Source organism: Ostrinia furnacalis, unplaced genomic scaffold (assembly GCF_004193835.3).
Source record: "Ostrinia furnacalis isolate ACB-3 unplaced genomic scaffold, ASM419383v2 OfSCF0378, whole genome shotgun sequence".
NCBI lineage: Eukaryota > Metazoa > Arthropoda > Insecta > Lepidoptera > Crambidae > Ostrinia > Ostrinia furnacalis.
Window position 1 is genome coordinate 1 of NW_021130617.1, and position 21438 is coordinate 21438.

Sequence of the window (21438 nt, forward strand, 5' to 3'; positions counted from 1 at the left end):
GTAACTTCAAAAGTATTATAACAAAAATTCAAATAACCATTTTGAAATGATCGGTACATTTTTAAGCCTTAGTTTTTCAAGTTAAACCTTAAATTCAAGAAAGGATTATTTTTTAATTTATGAAAATGCTCTCCATTCTTAGTGGGAATGTTTCAGTGTTGACAACACTTCTGAAATGTCAAAATTCCGTCGAATTAAAAATCAGAGTTTAGTCAAGTTACCATTGGGTTTTTATTGGCGGTCAGGCTGTAGATCCTGTCTACACAGGAGTTGCAGCGGTGGGAACGAGAGGTGGGAATAGTCCCGCAGTCAAATTACATCGTTACGTCACTAGCCGCCACTTGTGCTCTTAGGACATTAGATATTTAAAAAATGCTAATACTCTGACTAATACTCGAGTCAGGTGTTCACAGTCCCATCACTATTTTACAACCTTACTTCCCCGATTCAGTGAGATGTGCATGTGGATTGAGTGATCCTTGCTTCAATCTTTACAAAAATCGAGGAAGTTTTACTTAAAATATGTTAAAACATTGCGATGAAGTTTAAAAATTTGTTAAACCTAAGATAAAAATGTTATGGCCAATAAATAGGAGCACTCATACCGCACGCTTTAAGAAAACGTCAACATGTTTATTTCAGAAAATAAAGCCTTTCCACTTCTTTTTATAGTATAGAAAAATTGTTAAGAATATGTTAAAACTATTAACAAATTCAGAAATTCCTTGCACGTCCCGTTCCAAAGTTATGACGATTATTTAGGATCACTCACACCGCACACGGGCCGTACGAGTGCTCTTCAAAATAATGACTTTTTATTAATAAATACGTTTTATTTCTGTTGGGAAATGTGTGCAAACTGACGAGCGAATTTGTTAAAGAATAAGTGTGACAAAACTTAAAAGCTGAAGGAAGTAGAGATGGGTTTCCACCCGGGTAAAAACCCACATGAGGGTAAAAACCCAATAAAAACCCGTTTCATTCCACCCGTGGGTGTTTACACCGGGTGAAAACAAATAATGTTATAATTATTTCAATTGGTATCTTTTCTTTATTTTTATTGAATTTTTCTCATTTAAGTTTATTGATTAATAAGTAATAAGTCAAATTTAACACTAATATGCATTTATATCGTGGCCAAATCGTAAAATTGATCACGTTATGATGATATGACCAATTATTTTATAAAATGGTGTTATTTCAAGAATCGTTGAACCGATTTAAAAGAAATTTAGTAGGAACACAATAATTTGTGATTATAGCAAGGACATGGAGGGGGGGATGCCAAAGATGCCAATCTCTCTCTTTGATGACATTACGGTATAAAGTTACAAATAAGAACACCAACTACAAAGTACTTCTGCTTAAAAACTTGAAATCGACCGCCCTTCCGCCACTGTAACGCATTGTAACGTTTTTCAAGACCTCCTCTCCCCCCAGATTGCATTACGTAACACTAGAACGCCCCCTTAGCAACAAATACCACTTCTCACTTTAAAAAAACGCTATTTTTGTTTTCACCCACCAGAATGGGTGATAATGGGAAAAAACCGGGTTTTTACCCAAATCACCCAGTTTAAACCCAATCGGGTGAAATGGGTTTTTACCCACTACCCATCTCTAATAAGGATGCGTGCGCTGCGGACATAGATTAGTTAGTGCAGAATCGTTAAAACTATAGCTATCTCTTTCATTTGCGTGCTATTTCGTATCTTTTGTTTCACTTATCAGTTTACATTTGTCAATGTGTGCAATTTGGAATAGCTCGGCACGGATTAAAATCGTAATTTCTATGAACGTAACATATCTATAGTTCTATAATATCATTGGGTACATATGATTTTTTATTTTGTGAGACTGTTCCGATTCGTCGTCGATGATTGGACTATAAAATACGATAAAATAATATTATTAAATCTCACATGTAAATGAATAAAACAAATTTCATGTTAGACTTTCATGACTTTTTATGTTTTTGATGTAATTTTCTTTATGTCATGCTATATGGCATGATAAACAATGTAGAAAGGCTGCATATAAAATTAAGGATGTAGGTTTATAAGTACAGGTTACACACGGCAGGCATCTAGAAATGTATAGATTTCGATGTGCTCTTTACGAATTTCAACTTTGCGACCTCCTATTGTCTCCGCGGGCGCCACCAAATTGAAAAAATGCTGCTAGTAGCAGATTTTTTCAAATAATTCCTTTAGGATTATTTTTGATAAAACGTCCTTAGGAAAACTTCTGATGAATCGAAACAGTCTCTCAAAATAAAAAATCATACGTACCCTAATCAACATTTTCCTTTAGGAATCATCTAAGCCTGATATTTCTTAAATTATGACCTTAATAAAAGCAAAATATATGCCAAATAATTGTTAAAAACAATTAACAATTTTAGATACTATCTCAGTCTGCCTACGAACTACATATGAGCAGATAGAGGTAAAAGTAAGGATCACTCACACGGCATATTGGAGGAAAGAATAAAGGTTAATTTCTTCCTTCAGCTTTTAAACTACATATGAGCAGATAGAGGTAAAAGTAAGGATCACTCACACGGCATATTGGAGGAAAGAATAAAGGTTAATTTCTTCCTTCAGCTTTTAAGTTTTGTCACACTTATTCTTTAACAAATTCGCTCGTCAGTTTGCACACATTTCCCAACAGAAATAAAACGTATTTATTAATAAAAAGTCATTATTTTGAAGAGCACTCGTACGGCCCGTGTGCGGTGTGAGTGATCCTAAATAATCGTCATAACTTTGGAACGGGACGTGCAAGGAATTTCTGAATTTGTTAATAGTTTTAACATATTCTTAACAATTTTTCTATACTATAAAAAGAAGTGGAAAGGCTTTATTTTCTGAAATAAACATGTTGACGTTTTCTTAAAGCGTGCGGTATGAGTGCTCCTATTTATTGGCCATAACATTTTTATCTTAGGTTTAACAAATTTTTAAACTTCATCGCAATGTTTTAACATATTTTAAGTAAAACTTCCTCGATTTTTGTTAAGATTGAAGCAAGGATCACTCAATCCACATGCACATTTCAGTGAGCGCCTACCTTCAAAAGTTTTAATTTCAGTTGCGAACTTGCTCAAAGGGCTGGCAATTTAGACCAATGCCGAAATTTTGTTCACCTGTTTAAAGGTTAATGCAAAAATATAACAAATTCCATAAGTTAATGTAAAAAGCGAAAATTGCGTAAATATATTTTTGATCGGGAATATTACTTCCGGGGTAATTTGGACTCGTAATTTAAAGATGTTTATAGGAAATTTATAAAATAATCGTTAGGTAAGAGGATAATAATATAATTATTTAATTGTTAGGTACACGAAATAGGAGATGTATAATTAATTAGGCTTATATTTCCTTATTATATCAGTATAGTTAATTATGTTTTTTGGTTGTTTTAAATTCGTGTTTCGTGCGAATTAGCAAGAGTTTTCAGTTTAGGAACCAATTAAAATATTTTTTATTTAAGTATTTAACTTTATTCTACCACCGTTATTTTAATACATATACGCAAAACAATCGAAATGAAAATACAATTAAGTCCTTTATGTACTGAAAACAGAACATTTTCCTAAATGAATTTTCTATACAAAGCAGCAGTTTATCCACAGATGCAAATGTACGTATTTGATTAGATTAATTTGGTCTTGTTAAATGGTGTGTACTGTTTTAGGTACTAATTACTCACTCTGATGATGTCCCCAGTCGATAGTTTTGTTATCGATAGAGCATGAATACTTTTCTTGTTACCGCACTAATAAAACGGAATAAAAAGAAAATAAAACATTGCATTCATACGATTCACGTTATCTGTTAGATTATTTTTTTATTTTCACATAAAAAACGCATTTTTGTAACTGTCACACTCTCATCGCCTGATTTAAAGAAACAAATCTTGAGGAAAAGTTTTTTCTGTAGAGGCCGATATCGAAGTAACAGTATCGATAAAATCCATGGCGACTTTGTCCCAACACTACTTTCGACTATTACGAGTATTGCGACCGCATGTTTTACTAACAACGATGTTGAATTATTCAAACGTTATCCAAACAATTTGGAATTCTATAAATTATTAACCATACGCTTTCATTAAATTCAACAACAGAAACGGGACTTTGTTAAATTCTAAAGCAGATTTTAACATTACCATTGGTAATTATTGTTTTAGTTTATATGTATGTATACCTATACATGATTTTGAAGATGATTATACAAACAAACTGATATTTTAACACGGAAGACTCGTTACAATGTTTATTTTAGAATAAACAATACAACAAACCACGTAAATGCACACTATTTAAAATGGTTTCAATTCAGATGAATGTGCGTTTGATTTTTAATTATTATCAGTAATTTATAAGTTTAACTTCACAAAAACTATAACAATCTATATAATTGCTTAAAAATACGCTGCTAAAGCAAGCATTAAAATTGTAAGTTCCTGAAAAAGACGTGAGACAGAGTCTTAAAGGATGTAGCACATTTATCAACCTGGAAAGGGAACGTAACCGTAACAACTCGAGGCGGTCAGTTTTCTTTGTATGAAACTCCATACTTATCCGCACCGTAACGTAAACGCCTCGCCTCGCGCGCGAAAGGCAATGACAGCCCGCGAAAGGCGATACGGTGTTGATCCCTTTCCGAGTCGATAAGTGTGCTATGAGCTTTACTCGTAATGTCCAATTCACAAACAAAGTCTTTGACAGCTGTAAAAACAATCGAGTTAGTATAAACTTCAAATAAATAAACTATAACAACTATTCGATGTAATACATCGTATTAACAAACCTTTTTACACTCAAAGTTTTAAAAGTATCTTTGGAACATTTTAATTTTTAATTATCACAACACTTCTAAAATTTTAAAATGTCAACATCTAGTTTGCACTTATGTTATCTGTGCGGTTCTATGTCAGCTGTCACTACGTAAGTGTTGCCATGTTTCTTGCACGGCGAGTCGTCCACACCATAAAAGCACACACTTCTCTGCGGATACACTTTAGGCTTAAAGTCTACAGAGGAACCAAGATTCCTTGGCAGTGTTTTGGATTTCTTACAACTAAGATCACTTTTCAAGCAATAATCGTAGATTAACTTTGGTCCTTCGTTGAAGTATTGGCTGTAGTAGCCGTCACTGTCAAACGTCATGCTCCGGGAGAAATGTTCGAGACAGTAGTGGGGCGTGTGGGACCCCTCAGGGCAGGTCCGTGCCTCCCGGAGAGGCTCAAAGGCCCACGACTCAGGGGGGGTTGGGGCCCACGGAGGGGGCCCCAAAGGTCACCCTCAGCGAATCGGTTTGGAGACTATGATGACGTCAGGGGCGGACCGAGTCGTCTCCGCGCTCATCGGGCGACGGTCAGACATTTTCTTATCTGTAACAAAGTGTCAGAGTTAGTCTGAGTTGTATCTTACTTTAACCGTAACTAACTTACGCTATACCATAAAAGCTGATTTTTATAGAAATATTAGGGCAATAGTTAGAAGTAGTTTCCTCGTCAGCCAGACAGTTTTTACAGTTCCAACTCCTTGCCAGTTTTTTTAGGACAGTTTGCCAAAGCCACGATGACCCAAACTTCATGATTCACCAACATTCTATCCTATATTTGAAGCATAGACGCTGACAAACTTTCAGCTTTTATAAAATGAAGTAGGTCTGGCGTTCACTAACTCTTAGTCTATTCTGTTTAAATGCTATAATTGCATTGCTTTATTTCAAAAAATATTTTCATACAAAACCGCAGTTTAATTAGCAACTTGTCATACACAAAGTGGTTGCGTTTGAGGGTTAAAGTTAAATTCAATTAAAACTTTCATAATTAGTAATGGGATGAATGCGAATTGAATCAAATACGAGTAGTTACAGCATTTTGATATTTAGTAGTGGTTTGTTATTTTGGTTTGAAACGGTTTTAAGTTAAAAAAGCAGCGCAAATCTCTTTAGACAAAGTAACACATGTAACAGATTCAACTTCGAGATTTATTTATTTTATTATAATAAACAAGTAAGGACACTGCATTGCACATGACAAAAAATCTAACTTAACTAAAAACATCGCTTCACGGAGCTAAGTACCTAACTAAACACAAATACACCGGAGCGAAGCGACGCTTCTGTTGAACGATTTGTCGTGCAGGGGAAGGTTGAGGGCACAAGAGCGTGCGGCAGGTCGCCCGTGCGCTGGACTGACCAGGTCAAAACTGCACTCAATGGTCCACTCCACGAGTGCACAAGAAAGGCTGCAATGCGGGAGGAATGGCGACGCATTGTAAGGCTTGTCACCCGACCTGTGACTAGTGAGCGCGTTTGATGTAAACTCACACTAGGCCCTCTGATGTGACGACTTCGACCACTCTGGCAACTGGTGTAGCGACAAAGAAGGAGAAGAACCGCTCAATAAAAAGATAATGTAGACTGATAAACTTACGAGACTTCGAAGGTTGGTGCGGAGGCACTTGGCTGAGCAGCTCGATGGTGATCTCCGAGGTATTTGTCTGCGGAGGCGAGGGCCTGGCGATGGTTGCGCCGGAGTAGCCGAAGGTGGAGAACCCGGGGCCGTTGCTGCCTGAACCTGGGGGTAGTTAGATTATTAAGGCGATTCGACCAAACTTTTATCCGAGAATAACTCCTGGTATAACTAACTGGCACATTGACAGCTTCAAAATTCGAAATATTCAAAATGTCGAGTAACTGACGATTTATCCTGAGATTCATAAATTTACTCTTGTTTGGTCGAATCCACCCTAATAGACATTATTTTGTGGACAAAATGTTAGAACGGGAATATTATTTCTAAGGTAAATATACTCGTAAATGCTTGTGTTAGCAGTACACTAACTAACCATATAGGATGGAAACGATAAGTGATCTCACTCGACTATTTCTAAAGTAAACAAGATATCTAAAAATTGGTTATTGATCTTGAAAGTGTTTCACGAGTTCAATCCAACGGTATCAATAATACAGATACAGGTTACAGAATAAACTGGATCTATCTGAAAATTCAATGTTTCCTAGCTTGCATACAATTTAGTTCAGCCAGATAATAATTGAATATTGTCAGATATTGAGTACACACACAAAATTTAAGAATCGGTCAACCCGTTTTAGAAGAGTTTTGTTACAAACACTGTGACATGAGAATTTCATACATTAGAAAACACATCAATCATTGTTCATTGTTGTATGTATTGATACGTCCATCTTTGACAAGATTCCAATTTTCAGATTAATTGAACCGTAATGGAATCCATCCCAAGATGGTAGACATCCACATGTTATAAATATCAATCGTTAGGTATTCAGTTGACAACTTCGGCCAATTTCCAAGTCAATTCGACCCGAGGGCCGGTGTCAAACTCAAGTTTTACCGAAATGCACAAAGGTTAGTTAAGGGTCCTACGTATTTTGAATAATTAATTTCAAGTTGGTAATTTTGTAGCAAGGGTTTCGCTGCTTTAGAACTTAAAAAAGATGATATGAAAAGAATATCATGAACTAGCTGTCCTGGCGAACTTTGTACCGCTATATTTTTCTTTTATAAGAACTGTTTTTTCACCGTTTAAACCTTCCCTGAACTTTCACAAATATTTCAAGACAAAAATTAGTCAAATTGGTACCCGCCGTTCTCGAGTTTGAGCGAGACTAACGAACAGCAATTCATTTTTATTTATAAGAAGATAAGGTATAAGAAGAAGAAGATATAAGAAGAAGAAGATATAAGAAGAAGAAGATATAAGAAGAAGAAGAAGAAAGAAGATTACTTTACTTAGAAACTATGTAAAATGGTTGACTTGCTAGCCTAGCTTAGTTCCTGTGATGAATATTCAACATTTATTTTATAGTTTAGCTAGTTCGAGGCTCGCGGTGGGTAAATACTAATATGATGGATGTTGCTGGCAGTTTGGCCAGCAATCCTTTTTGATAATTGTTTATGGTTTTTTACTTTTTTTAATATTGTTTTAGATTGAGATTTTTGAAGTTGCCCTTTTGTACTCTCTCGTGTTAATGTTTTGAGCTGCAATATACCTACTGTTTTGGCCCTTTTTTGGAGTTTCCTTGCTTCTAGTAGCATACCTATAATCACCACCGGCAGGCCTATCACTATAATACAGTCCACTCCATCGTTTTTAACAATGAGTATGTAACTTACTAAATACCTTGGTTTCTTTATGTATTATATTGGCAAAAATATGTTCTTTCTAACATCGAAAATTTTGTTCAGGCTGAGCAGTACTGAGCACCACCCGAAAACCGGCCGAATTATGGGACTTTGTAATTTTTTTCGTCTAATTCTAACAAAATTTTGAATAACGTTTTTTACATTTACTTATCATATTTTTATATTTACCTACTATTTACGTAGGACCTTTAAGTCCGGTTAGGGACCCGAACTACTGACCCAAATGTCACCGAACTTTTGGCATTATGACCTTAGTAGGAAATGAGCAGCAGGACTTTGAAACTAATGATGACTCGAAGGATTCTTACTAATAAAGAAATTCCATAGTATTTGTAGTGGCTCGATGGGCCTAAAGGAAATTATCTAAAAATGTGACAAAAATATTTTACCTACATTTGGGTATTTGAAACCATTTAGCAATCACAATTTCTTTTAAAATACACTTAAATTTAGAATTATTTTGGTTGCTTTCTAATTGATAAAAAAGTCAGTCAGTTGAGTTCGCCAAATACTGAAGTCATTGCCCTACAAAATCTATGGTAGAGTATGGTTTTGACAATTTTATAAAAGTAACTACGCCAATTGATTGGTCGTGTCAAATACCCTATTACATAATACGTGAGAAAAGTCAAGAATCGAATGAGAGCGAAAGAAAAACAAGAGAATAGCGAAATAAAATTGACGGGAGCAAAAGAAAAAACAAAAGAATAGCAAATTGAAACTTTGCAGTGGAAATAAATTATAGATTTCTTGGTGGCCAGTGTTACGCAGACTTATTATTATACTGAGTGCTCAAAAATGAAAAATAAATTGTACCCATTTACCTATGTGCATAAAAAAAGAGCTAACATGAGTAAAATCATTAAGGAAGTCTGACAGATATATTGTGCCCAGAGTTGTAGCCAACCACACGAAATAAAAACCATTTGATACAAAATCTGAAGCCTTTAGCTTTGGCAAAACGGCGAACAAATGAGTTTATCTACAAAGACTAGAATTCCCAGAATAAAAACGAAATTTCCAGAACATTTCAAATGCAAAGCAACCAACATAATTCTCTTTCAAATGCACCGTACAACACAACATTCATAAATGTTTCTACAAAAAACAGTTTTCATACACAAACTCTTGGAGATACAATCTTCGCGAAACTGCACCCATAATAATAATTTTGAATAGTAATGCTGTAGAGCAGTGGCTGCCAAAGTTTTTACAAAAGTTTCGGGGTTGTTGTATGTTTTAAAACGATTAAGGTCAGTATTTAGTTGGATGAATTTGTGCAATATGTTGATTTTAGCATATACCATAATTATAATAATGTGTTTGATTTACTTGGACACGCATTAATGGGGATGTTGCCTGGGTCAAAAAGCAAGAGTTTTAATTAGTCCGTCAGTTAACTTATCAAAAAATACTCTACACGTATTTTTCACTTTTTCAAACTAATGAAAATTTAAAGAGATAAAGCGCCCCAAAGTTCATAAGAAGAGGCCCGTGACGTCAACGCTTGCTTAAAAATGCCGCACGTTGTGACGTCGTGCGCAACTTCAACGCACCATAACTATGTAATTATTTGTTAGATTGACAAATAAAAATATACGTGTCCAATATTTTTTGATATTAAACATTACGGACTAAAAAAATTTTTTTAGGCAACTAGCCTATTGCTTTCGTTGATAAATGACGGTTGTCGATTTCGAATCAAGATTCGATTACGATTATTATGAAATCTATTTACATTAACTGACATTTTCTTACACGATAACCTGGTCATTCTTGTTTATTTAGAGTAGGCGCACACCGTTGATTTTTATTTGGCCGATAGTTGTGCCCGATTTTAATTTGTATGAAGAATCGGCGAAATCGAATCGGCGTAGTGTGCGCACTCCCATACATAAAAAATCAATGGTCTTAGAGTAGGCATTTTTCGTCGGCCGATAGTTTAGTCGGGCAGTTGATCAGTATGGGCATGTATGGGAGTGCGCACACTACGCCGATTTGATTTGGCCGATTCTTCATACAAATTAAAATCGGGCACAACGATCGGCCAACTAAAAATCAACGGTGTGCGCCTACTCTTAGACTTATTATTTTTTCGAAGGAGCGAGATGTAGTGTAGGACTAGCGCATAACTCAGTGCCTGAGGTATGGCAGCGGCACGAGAAGAGTGACATTGACATTTGACGTGACAGAGCACACAAATCTGAAGCATAAGTATCTAAAGTAGTGATGAAACGGATAGTTGTTTGGCCGGATACCGGATACCGGATATCCGGCCAGCTGCTAGGCCGGATAGCCGGATATCCGGCGGCCGGATAGTTGGCCCATTGTCTCGTTGCATGTCGTGACGAGTTTAGCGCCGCACAGGTGTTTCGAACGCGATCAGTGGGTCTATTAGTAGANCTGCACAGGTGTTTCGAACGCGATCAGTGGGTCTATTAGTAGACTAGACTAGTCACTTTTCGAAAATCGAATTCATCCGAATAGAATGTCAGATTTTGCCACTTGTCTAGGGGGCAGATTAATTCGGGCGATTTTGGTTGCCATCGTGAGTGTGTGATTGAATAGCGAAAATTTATTTGGCAATATTTAGACATTAACAGATATTTACCATTTATGTATTCGTCATTAGAGATAATAGCATTAATAGCCCAGAAAAAGTAATTAGTTTTTTGAAAGGCCTTAATATGGCTTTTTTGTAACTTTTTGGACTTTTAATAAAAGCCGTCATTATTATAAGCCATTTTATTGATATTTATTTACCCCAAAGATTTAATGTATTTCATTTTATTAATAGGAAATTGTCGTAGTTTTTTAATATCCGGTATCCGGCCGGATAGTGAGTTACTATCCGGTATCCGGCCGGACAGTAAATTTAGGCCGGATATCCGGCCTACCGGATAGTTACCGGATATCCGTTTCATCTCTAATCTAAAGTCACACTGACGTTTTTTTATCAACAACGAGGAAGCTCTTGGCCTGTATCTCACCTGATGGTAAGTGACGATCAGGCCGAAGGTGGAAGCGAGCTTCACCCGGAATCCTCAACCACGGAGGAACTGGCTATCTTACCTCTAACTGCCGGAACACAATAATGCTGTTAATATTGTTGTTATGGCGACAGACTTAGATAAGATGGTGGTAGCTAGCCAGGCGGACTTAGAACAAGCCCTACCACCAACCAAACCGAACAGAAAATTCTGCCCCCACTGGGAATCGAACCCGGGACCGGGTTTGACGTCTCAAAAACACCCATGCCTCACATTCCCATACCTCAGGCACTGACTGAGTTAAGTGCTACCTACAGTATGTTACCTATTATTATTTGACTTTGAATTCGAATGTTTGGGAACCTCTGAGTATATAACTTTGATGTTGCATTTGACTGTAAAACCGGCTTTGTGTCCAAGCCGACTCCTTTGTATTCATATCGCTGTAACGATCCAAGTGCATCGCAAGAACAAACAAATAGGTGTGTTGAGGAGTTATTGTCATTTTACCACAGCTCATAGCAGACTTATCAACTCGGAAAGAGATCAAACCCGTATAGTTCCAAAATACTGAACTGTCCTATCCATGACATTGACAGCGGGTATTAATAATATAATGTAATACCGGATCGCTGGTTCCGATTTTTGCCATGTTGGAAACCATATAGTTGAGCGATGGTAGCGCCCCCTGTCATTGAGTTTGGTGGGACAGTTCAGCGTGGGTCATCTATATCGCGTTTCGCGAGCTGTCATCGCCTTATGAGCGCTGTCAACCGCGAGGCGAGGCGTTTAAAGTTACTTTCCGGATAAGTGTGTTAAATACAAAGAACACTGACCGCCTCGCGTTGATACTGTTACGATCCCTTTCCGGGTCGATAAGTGAGCTACGTTATAGGCTACATACTTAATAAGGGTTTTCGCGAATGAAAGATCCGCTAGATGGCGGGACGTGGATGTGGGGTCTGACTGCTGCGTGATTGGTGGATTTTGACATATCTGTCAATGTCATGTCAAAAATAACCAATCATGCAGCATTTGGACCTGCGAAACCCCTCATTCGGTATAATATGGTAGGTATATGTATGGTATGATTATTTTTTTTCTGTGAAGAATACTCGATTCTTGTAATTTCACACGGTAAAAGTCAATTCATCATACAGGTGAATGATTACGCGTCAATTTGTCACTGTATGGAGTGTAACATAAAATGTGACAAATCGACGTTGTAGGAAATTAACAAAAACTGTTTTTTTTTCATTCTAGACGTGTCCCGTTAAACCCGTTATTGAGAAGAATAATGAAAAATATTTTAAGGTAATAAAATTACGCCCTTCATACAGGGTGTTAGGTAAATGGGTATATGAGCCGACACTAGCCCATGTTAACATATACATATAAATGGCATGGTGAAGTCAGAAAATTGATATCATCATTTTAATTATTTAAATTTTCATACAAATCTGATTTTATAAATTTTATTTTGTATGAACATTTAAAAAATTAAAATGATGATATCCAATTTCTGACTTCACCATACAATTTATATGCATATGTTAACATGGGCTAGTGTCGGCTCATATACCCATTTACCTAACACCCTCTATAGCGAAACAAATTAAATTACTCACCGTCAGAACTCGGCGCCGTTTCGGTCTGGAACAGACTCTCCCTCGTCTGACATCCGGATTCCTTCGTATCAGGTGCCCCAACAGAAACATCTCGTATCTCTTTCCTTTCCCTAGCTTTGCTCTCCTCGCTCTCTCTTACACTCCTGCGCACGGATTCTTCCTTCTTGCTAGTGTCGCTCCGTCTCGTTCTCCCGTTGTGCTCTATTCGCACGTTCTCAGTGATGACTGGGACCTGGTCTACTGATCTCCTCCAGGGCTCGTCTTCAGGGTCTAAGGGGACGTCTGGAATGAAGTCCGAGTCGATGCTGCTTGGCTGAAAGGATAGCTGATGATGTAAGTTGGTATTAGATTCATATTATTAAAAATATTACGATTGGGGACGCAGTTATGTATAAGTTAAGAGTTAAAGACCATGGATTTAGTTTAAGTCTTCTAAAATTTCAAAAATATGAATCACCATAGGACGTCCACCCACAAGGTGGACCGACGACGACGACGACCGACGGCCGCTACCAACCGGGCGATGTGGAAGTCATTGGGGGAGGCCTATGTTTAGCAGTGGACATCCTGTGACTGAAATGATGATGATGATGATGAATCATCTTAGCCACTAGCTTTGACCTTATTTAAGAAATAAAAGTCAGTTTCTTAATTATAACCTTTAACGTGGCGAAAGTTGAATAAAATCTCATTTTATCCCCAACAGTTAGAAAATGAAACTAAAGCTTTTTAGGTGATGTGGGTAGAAATCCGTGTTTCCGACCAATTACACTTTTTCAATGGTCGTCCAAATTCATTGGGCAGGGCTGCCAAAAGTAACAGACGACAGTACAGTCAGCGTCAAATAGTTTGTGACACCCAAAGTAGCCAAAAAGTTCGCCGCACGTCTTTGTTACAATTGGAATAAGGTTGTCAACTTTTTGACCACTTTGGATGTCGCGAACTATTTGACGCAGACTGTACAAAACTCACTATAATACATTTTAGTAGCAAAATTGGGGCTTATCACAAGTATAGTGTCTAACTAAATGTGCCTTCTTCTGTACATTTGCTAGGAAATCTAGCATAAAATCTAATCTTGATTGATTTTGGGCCATTTACTAAAGACATCTCTATTGGGGAAAACAGTAATTTTGTGGTAAATCAATTTACTGGCGATCGTTAGTACAAAATAGCGCAAAAAGTTCCCCTAGTTCGGGCTTCTGAGCTGTTTGCTTTAATTACTACAGACGGTTTAATTTATACAGATCAATTTCACAGTATAATTACTATCATGTTTGTTATTTATTTATAGTACAAAAATAAAATTACATAACTATACGATTGTCAAAGTCAAATAGTTGTATTTAATGTTATTTTATAACATTTTTTTTTCAGTGGCAACCCTAGCATGTATAGTTCCACTCATTGCAACCACCAATTAGTGCCGTCTATTGAATATGACGGAAAATCGTTTGGCTAAACTAAATGGAGGCTTCAGTGAAAAACTACAGTGTTTCCAAATAAAAAAGACTTTTTGACATGGTGTTTGTGAGAATAGCTGTGTAGGTATTTTTATTGTCATCTTTCGTTTACCGTCTCTTATGGTTTTTAGCGAGTCAAGTAATGGTGGATTCTATTGTACATTAATATAAACACTGATGTGGCGTCTTAACGTTGTAATAGAGAATGTGCTGTTGACTGTACAAAACATTCTGATTAATGTCGATGCCCAATTCCACTTTCAAAACACTTCATGGCTGGATTTTTACTGGCGCGCCAATATGGCGGTCGACCAACAGAACAGAATCGGTGAGAAAGGTAGCTTACAGGTGACATTTAAGGATGAAGGAGCCCGTTTTTAATCTACAAAAGGGAAAGAAATATAGTTGGACCCTGACCACGTGCCCTTAATCAGTGGGAAAGGGTGACCTGGAGGTGGAAATAGTCTCATTTACAGCATGAACACTAACCTTGTGTTTTGAGAAGCTTCTCTGCCGCTTCACCATCTCATTGGTGTGGTTTTCCCTCTCCAAGCTGGCGCGGGGTTCGCTGTCACTCTGGAGCCGTTTAGCGTCGAGGGTCAGCCGGCTGCCTACCAGGCTGTCCAGTCGGTCTTCGCAGGACTGCCTGATGTGTTCCTGGTGGGACAAATAGAGTAGGTAAGTCTAAGTCTAAAGACATGTAAACAATGTAAAGGCTTCTTAAGGGCCAACTTAAAGTTAGAAATCAATGCTGCGGGGAATACGCGGAGCTTACTGGTGACTGAGTTTCTTGCGCTGCTTCTTCTCAGCACTGGTTCATTTATGGTCCCGATACATTGGTAGGGTTAAAGTAATATTGGAATTTGGACATGCAAAAGCGGGTTTTAAAGCTTATTTGTAGAAATTAAATTATTATTTATTTTATTTATTTATTTATTTATTTATTATTCATTATTGAGCAATTACATATTTGATCCAAATAGCGTTAATTACTTTTATTACGATTTAGTCTTAGGAGACTGGAGGAGCTTTGTACTCCTAGGCTATTTAATTAAACCTATGGCCGTCTATAAAGCACCACCCGCATTCTCATCGAGTCAGTGCGTTTCTTTGTAAGGTCGTCGGTCTATCCAGCAGACAGTTGATCTTAATCGGTTCACTTACTTTGTCGTCATGACGATAATATAGAGTTTTGCTGTGTCAACGTTACTTTATCAATCATGAAATGGAATTGGTTCTATCACCATCTGCAAAATGGTCTTTCACAGAAGTAATTTACAGTCCAAAATGCAATGTCAGCGCATTCAAAGCGCTAACGAAAGTAACTTTACTTTCGTGAAAACTCGATTCTGCCGACTCAAAGCCAAGCCACCGCGAAAAAGCTCAATCCGATATATTGCATATTATCCCTGATATTGCAGGGTATTCAAATAAAATTCTACACTGCACACGGTTTTGATAGCAATTGAAGTTCTGTCGCAAGTCAAGTTACTACAAAATTATATTCTCACAGATTTTGAGCTTTATACAGGGGTGGAAACGATCAGTGATATCACTCGATTATATCTAAACTATGTGGCTGTACCTACCCAATGGCTGTAAATGTATGGAAGCTAGAAACATTGAATTTTCGGATAGATCCAGTTTATTCTGTAACCTATTATTGGGTACCATTTGAAAGAGTTCGTGAAGCACTTTCAGGATCAGTAACCAGTTTTTCGATATCTTATATTTTAGAAATAATCCAGTGAGATCACTATCGTTTCCACCCTTATTACTTATCCCACCCGTTATTAAAATTTCTAAGCATAATTATAGAGTCGTTTCTCAAACTGAATTTTAAATAAATAACCCGAAAAAATCGAACTGCCTAAGGCGGATTGAACCCACGACCTTTCGCTTGCCGGGCGAATGCTCTTCCATCTGAACTACTTAGACACTGGATGAACGACTGGTTCATCTAGCAAACGAAAGGTCGTGGGTTCAGTTTCCGCATTAGGCAGTTCGATTTATTCAAGTTATTTATAATTTGAGCTTTATGCCATTAATATCACGTCAGGGAGTTAATTTAGGAAATGTGAACTATTAACTTAGCAAGGTGTAGTTTAGACTAGGTCATTTGCCATTCAGGCACTAAATGACTCCTGCCTTATGGTTAGTGACACACATAAGCACACACAGCGTTGATAGTCATTGATTTGCTTGTAATGTAACATGTAGGTCCCTAAACGATTTCTTAATTTGCCCGTATTCACAAATGATGCTTACTTAAGTGAAGCAGCAAATCGAACGAACAGCGTTGAATAGAGCTTTGTGATTGGTTCGTGTGTCACCCTGTGCGTCCACGCGCACTGTGAGACCTTATAGCTATGTTTGTAAATACGGGCGTTTAATTTTTAATCAGTGTAATGTATTTAGCTGCATGTTTTATGAATGACTAGTACTGATGTTTCTGGTAAATATTTATTAATATGGCAAATGAATGTATCAAACTAATTGTGAAATCTTTTCTGAGAAAAATAAGCTTTTTTAGCCGCAAACTATTACCTGCGATGTAGCTTCGTGGATCTCCTAAATAAAATAAAAATAAAATAAATCTTTTATACCAAAATTAAATAAATTCTAAACTAAATTTTGGTTAAAATTTAATTAAAACTGCTCCAAATTCATATAAAAAAGACAAAGGAACGAGAAAATCTTTTTCCAACATGGAATGTTAAATTAAACGTTGGAGTATTCTTTCTGAAAATACTTTTATCGGATTTAGTCATCTAGCACGAACAATGTACTTATTTTATTCGTTAAAAGAACCGCCATATTGTATTATCTTCAAAAACTACTTTTTTGCTAAGAAAGTAAACCGTTCGCTTCACTAAATTGTAATTTTACAACCTTACAATTAAGGTAACTATGATTTAATAAAATATAATGTCGTTTTTCCTAAAATAGAAAAACTAATATAGAAGTATATTTTGCGGAACTCCTACGCCTAAACTATTGATTTTACAAAAAGTTTATGCAGACATCAAAAATAGGAAATTTTCTCTAGTTTTAGTTTTTCTAAGCATGTTTTGTCATAAAATTAATCCGAAACTACAGCATTCTAGTAGTTTCTACTAGGCAGCACTTTTCCAATATGGCGGCGCGAGCGGCAACCATACGAGGTCGCAAAGTTGAAATTCGTAAAGAGCACATTGAAATCTATAGAAATACCAATTTTCATTGCTATAAACAATGTTTTGTGTTGAATGTTGACATGTGTTTGTTGATTGTGTAAGACAAAACACGAGCTAGAGCTCTACATAGTCACACAGAATTGGAATAAAAACTTACCTTAATAATTTTATGGTCCTGATACAGCTTCCGTATGCATTTGAAGAGGAAGATGAAACTCATCCCAGAGAGGATGAGGCAGAAGATGACCAGGATCACCATGATGTGCGGCTGGCTGATCATGGAAGTGGTCTCTAACTGTGGACAAAGATAATAAAACATTACCATTAATATGTCACAAGATTTCAAATAACTTTATTTTATTTTGCTCTTTCATCGATTTTACTGTTCTTGATTGAGGTGAGCGTTGTACCAATCGCTGTGGAAATCATTGGGGAGAGGCCTTTGTCCAATTCTATGTAGTTAATATTGCCAAACTTAAGTGGCAATGAGCGAGGCACATAGCTCATAGAACTGATAGCTGTTGGGACAGAAAAGCTCTCGAGTGGCGCTTACGGACCGGAAAACTAGTGTAGTTACTGCCGTTCAGTGGACTGACGATTTTTAAAGGTCGCGAGAAGCACCTGCTTGCGGACAGTGCTAGACTGCTTGTGGAAATCTATGATTTAATCCATCCAGTCTTTATCCAGCAGCAGACGAAATCACAAATGTGACAGATGACCTCTTAAAGGCAGAGGGCAATAAGGCGCTGGGTGCACAGCAGGCCTACCTATACGGAAATCATTGGCGAAGGCCTATGTTAAGCAGCGGACATCTTGTGGCTGAAATGATGGACAACACATAATCGAGCTGGTCATCAAACTAGGACGAACCTTGCACAAGTCCTTGTCCTCATCAGTCTTCAGCCTGCAGTGGGCGATGTCTTCGCTCTGCAGCTCGGCTGCTATGCAGGTGTTGTCTTTGCAGTCGAATTCCTAGGCCCATTGATTTCCACAAAGGCCGGTTGATAGCGCCCGCATCCAGCGCCTTCCTGCTACCTTTACGAAGTCATTGTATTGGGATATTGTACCTTCTAAAGTACAACAAACCTTGCACAAGTCCTTGTCCTCATCAGCCTTCAGCCTGCAGTGGGCGATGTCGTCGCACTGCAGCTCGGCTGTTATGCAGGAATTGTCTTCGCAGAGGAATTTCTAGGCCCATAAGCCTCCCCCATTGATTTCCACAAAGGCCGGTTGGTAGCGGTCTGCATCCAGCGCCTTCCTGCTACCTTCATGAGGTCTTCGTATGATATTGTAGCTTCTAAAGCACAACAAACCTTGCACAAGTCCTTGTCCTCATCAGTCTTCAGCCTGCAGTGGGCGACGTCGTCGCACTGTAGCTCGGCTGCTATGCAGGTGTTGTCTTCACAGTCGAATTCCTCTTCTGCGTCACATTTATCTACAAATTATAGAAACAATATAAATTTATTCACGAAAATGTCATTATTTTTTAATATAACAACTTGATTTTGGCTCTCATTCGTTCTAGTATGAATGACTCGAATACTTAAATTGAAAGAATTCAACGTAGATTGTATTATCCCAAAAGTTGTTTGATCTAGAATTCATAAATTCAGGTAGGTAAATGAATATAATAATTTTTATTCATAGTTCTACGTCATTTTTTTTGTCAATGAAGTTAGCGTACGATGCTAACTGGAGTGTTGGGGCTATTTACATACAACTCAATTATAAACTGAGCATGATGAAACAAAATGAAAAGTCAAATTAGTAAGGAATAGATATTTAGAAGTGAAAGTAACTTGTTGGTCGCCATGGCGCAATTTTGAGTTAGGCAGTTGCCGCAAGTAAATGGCAATGCCAGATTTTGTATGGAAAGTGGCGTCTTTTTTTTTTCGCGCGGCCATCGACCAAACTTTGTTTTTTGATTACAAAATAGTGTAATAAACCAAACTTACTATGGCATGTATACCTCTAAACTCAGTCTGAACTGAGTTACGAGCATTAGAAGTTTGATGATTTTCATACTAGATTTGCTTTTTGTGCGCAAGTTTTGTAAGAAATTGCAACAAAATATTGCGCTATTTTTTATTGCGCTGATTCTGCTCCATACTGATATCTGGAGGTGTGCTGGTGGATGGTGTTGTTTGTTTACACATACAATGTCACTATGTAAGTAGGTACCTATTTACCAAAGCTATAGTACTTAATTAAAATTGTGTTTGGCACTTTCAACTAAATTACAACTGTTAAATTAAATTGGTGCAAGAATTAGCGTCTGTCACAAAGTTTAAATGTAACTAGTATAGACGTTAATGATCCCTATCTTAATACAGCTCCTATTATTAAATGTAATTTTTTCGTGAAGATACCATGAGCATTGTTAAAGACACAATAAAGTTATTATTATTTATTATTATATATATATTATGCAAATCTGAAGCATCTGTCCCTGACGTTTAACGTCTCCAAATCTCCCGTGCCATTCCCATATCTCAGACACTGACTTAGTTAAGAGCTAGACCTACAGTTATTCTACTTGAGATACGAACCATCCTTATTAGGATTCAAGCTTCTAAAGGCGGTGAAGGTGGCGTTGAAACCTCCCTTCTTCGCCGCCCTGGCAGTCAACGAAGCGAAGTATCGAATGTACATCTCGTTGCCCAAGCTTGTAACGGAGTTGGCGACGGAGCCGCAGTATTGTGCTAGTCTGAAAGAAAATTATACAAATTCAAACATGTTACTTAATACTAGACAAAGTTTAGTCAGTTTTCATCATCATCATCATCAATCAAAGACTATTGTATGAGTCTTTATTTTGCCACAATTTGGTAGGTACTTTTTTGTCAGCCAAATAACGTCCACTGTTGAACAAAGGCTTCCCCCAAGGATTTCTGGTACAGGTACTTTTCCCCTTTACCAGACCCTCGGTCCGTCTAGTGGACAGTATTTTACGGCCTCCATTGAAATGTAGCTGTACTGATAAAATAGGCATCTCCAGCAGTGGGCTTTTATAAACTGATGCTGATGTTTTTTAAAGTTAAGAAATGGAACAGAAATGCACAATAAGACTGAAAATTTAGCAGTTGAAAAGTACCTAAATCGTGAAAAACATAATACGTTTGTTGGCATACAGTCGGTTAAAAATAATGACTTACTTAGCGTGATACTCTAATACTGATCCAAACACCTGTATGACGTTTTCTTCACACTCGTTTGGGAATTCAAGTTCGTACCTTGTGAAATTGAGGTAGATCTGGAAAATAAAGATAAAATAAGTTCGGTCGTTGTCATTTGGTTCCTAAATTCAGAAATTCCTAAAGTTATCTGTAATTGGAGAAAAGACCATTACAGACTCTTTTACGGGACTATTCCCACCTCTCGTTCCCACCGCTGCAACTCCTGTGTAGCCAGGATCTACAGCTTGACCGCCAATAAAAACCCTGTGATGGTCTAGTTCGTCCCAGAGGAAAGTTATAGACTCTTTCTTAAGTAAGTGTCTAAGGTCTTACCTTGGTATTTTCAGGCGTATTTATTGTCCATAGCACGTCCAGCGCCTGTCCTTTGCTTTCTTCTAAACATGACGGTTTGATTTTACCAATGCCTATTTCTCCGTGCATGCCTTTTATTGGTTCGTTGTAGCAGTCACTTGGGACTATATCTAGAACAAAACAATGTACAAGACATCAGTTTAAAAAAGCATCCTTATTTGCTTGTAAGAAAATAATAAGGGTCATAGCAGACTTATCAACTCGGAAAGCGATCAACACCGTATCGCCTTTCGCGCGCTGTCAACTGCGAGGCGAGGCGTTTCTACGTTTGGAGTATGAAGTTTCATACGAAGAATACTGAACGCCTCGAGTTGATACGATTATGATCCCTTTTCAGGTTGATGAATGTGCTACGTCCTTAAGCGAACTTAGTGAGCGAACAAAAGTGATGTGATAATTATGTTTTTCGTTATGTCGCATCTATG

At 37.4% G+C, this 21438-nt stretch overlaps 1 protein-coding gene across 3 annotated transcripts in view; it reads right to left on the bottom strand.

The window, feature by feature from the left end:
- Window positions 1-5101: 5101 nt before the first annotated feature.
- Neto (Neuropilin and tolloid-like) overlaps window positions 5102-21438 on the bottom strand; it is a 46904-nt gene continuing 30567 nt past the window's right edge. Inside the window, exons 6-15 of one of the 3 annotated variants that reach the window (XM_028317147.1) lie at window positions 20975-21123; window positions 20621-20718; window positions 20015-20172; window positions 18779-18900; window positions 17623-17760; window positions 16837-16860; window positions 14779-14946; window positions 12827-13139; window positions 6454-6597; window positions 5102-5400 (exon numbers count right to left, since the gene is read on the bottom strand). In XM_028317147.1, coding sequence (XP_028172948.1) covers window positions 5312-5400; window positions 6454-6597; window positions 12827-13139; window positions 14779-14946; window positions 16837-16860; window positions 17623-17760; window positions 18779-18900; window positions 20015-20172; window positions 20621-20718; window positions 20975-21123 — 1403 coding nt within the window. In that variant the 3' untranslated portion in view covers window positions 5102-5311. Of the gene's footprint in view, window positions 5401-6453; window positions 6598-12826; window positions 13152-14778; window positions 14947-16836; window positions 16861-17622; window positions 17761-18778; window positions 18901-20014; window positions 20173-20620; window positions 20719-20974; window positions 21124-21438 lie in introns of all 3 variants that reach the window. The other 2 variants (XM_028317164.1, XM_028317157.1) reach the window with 2 other exon arrangements.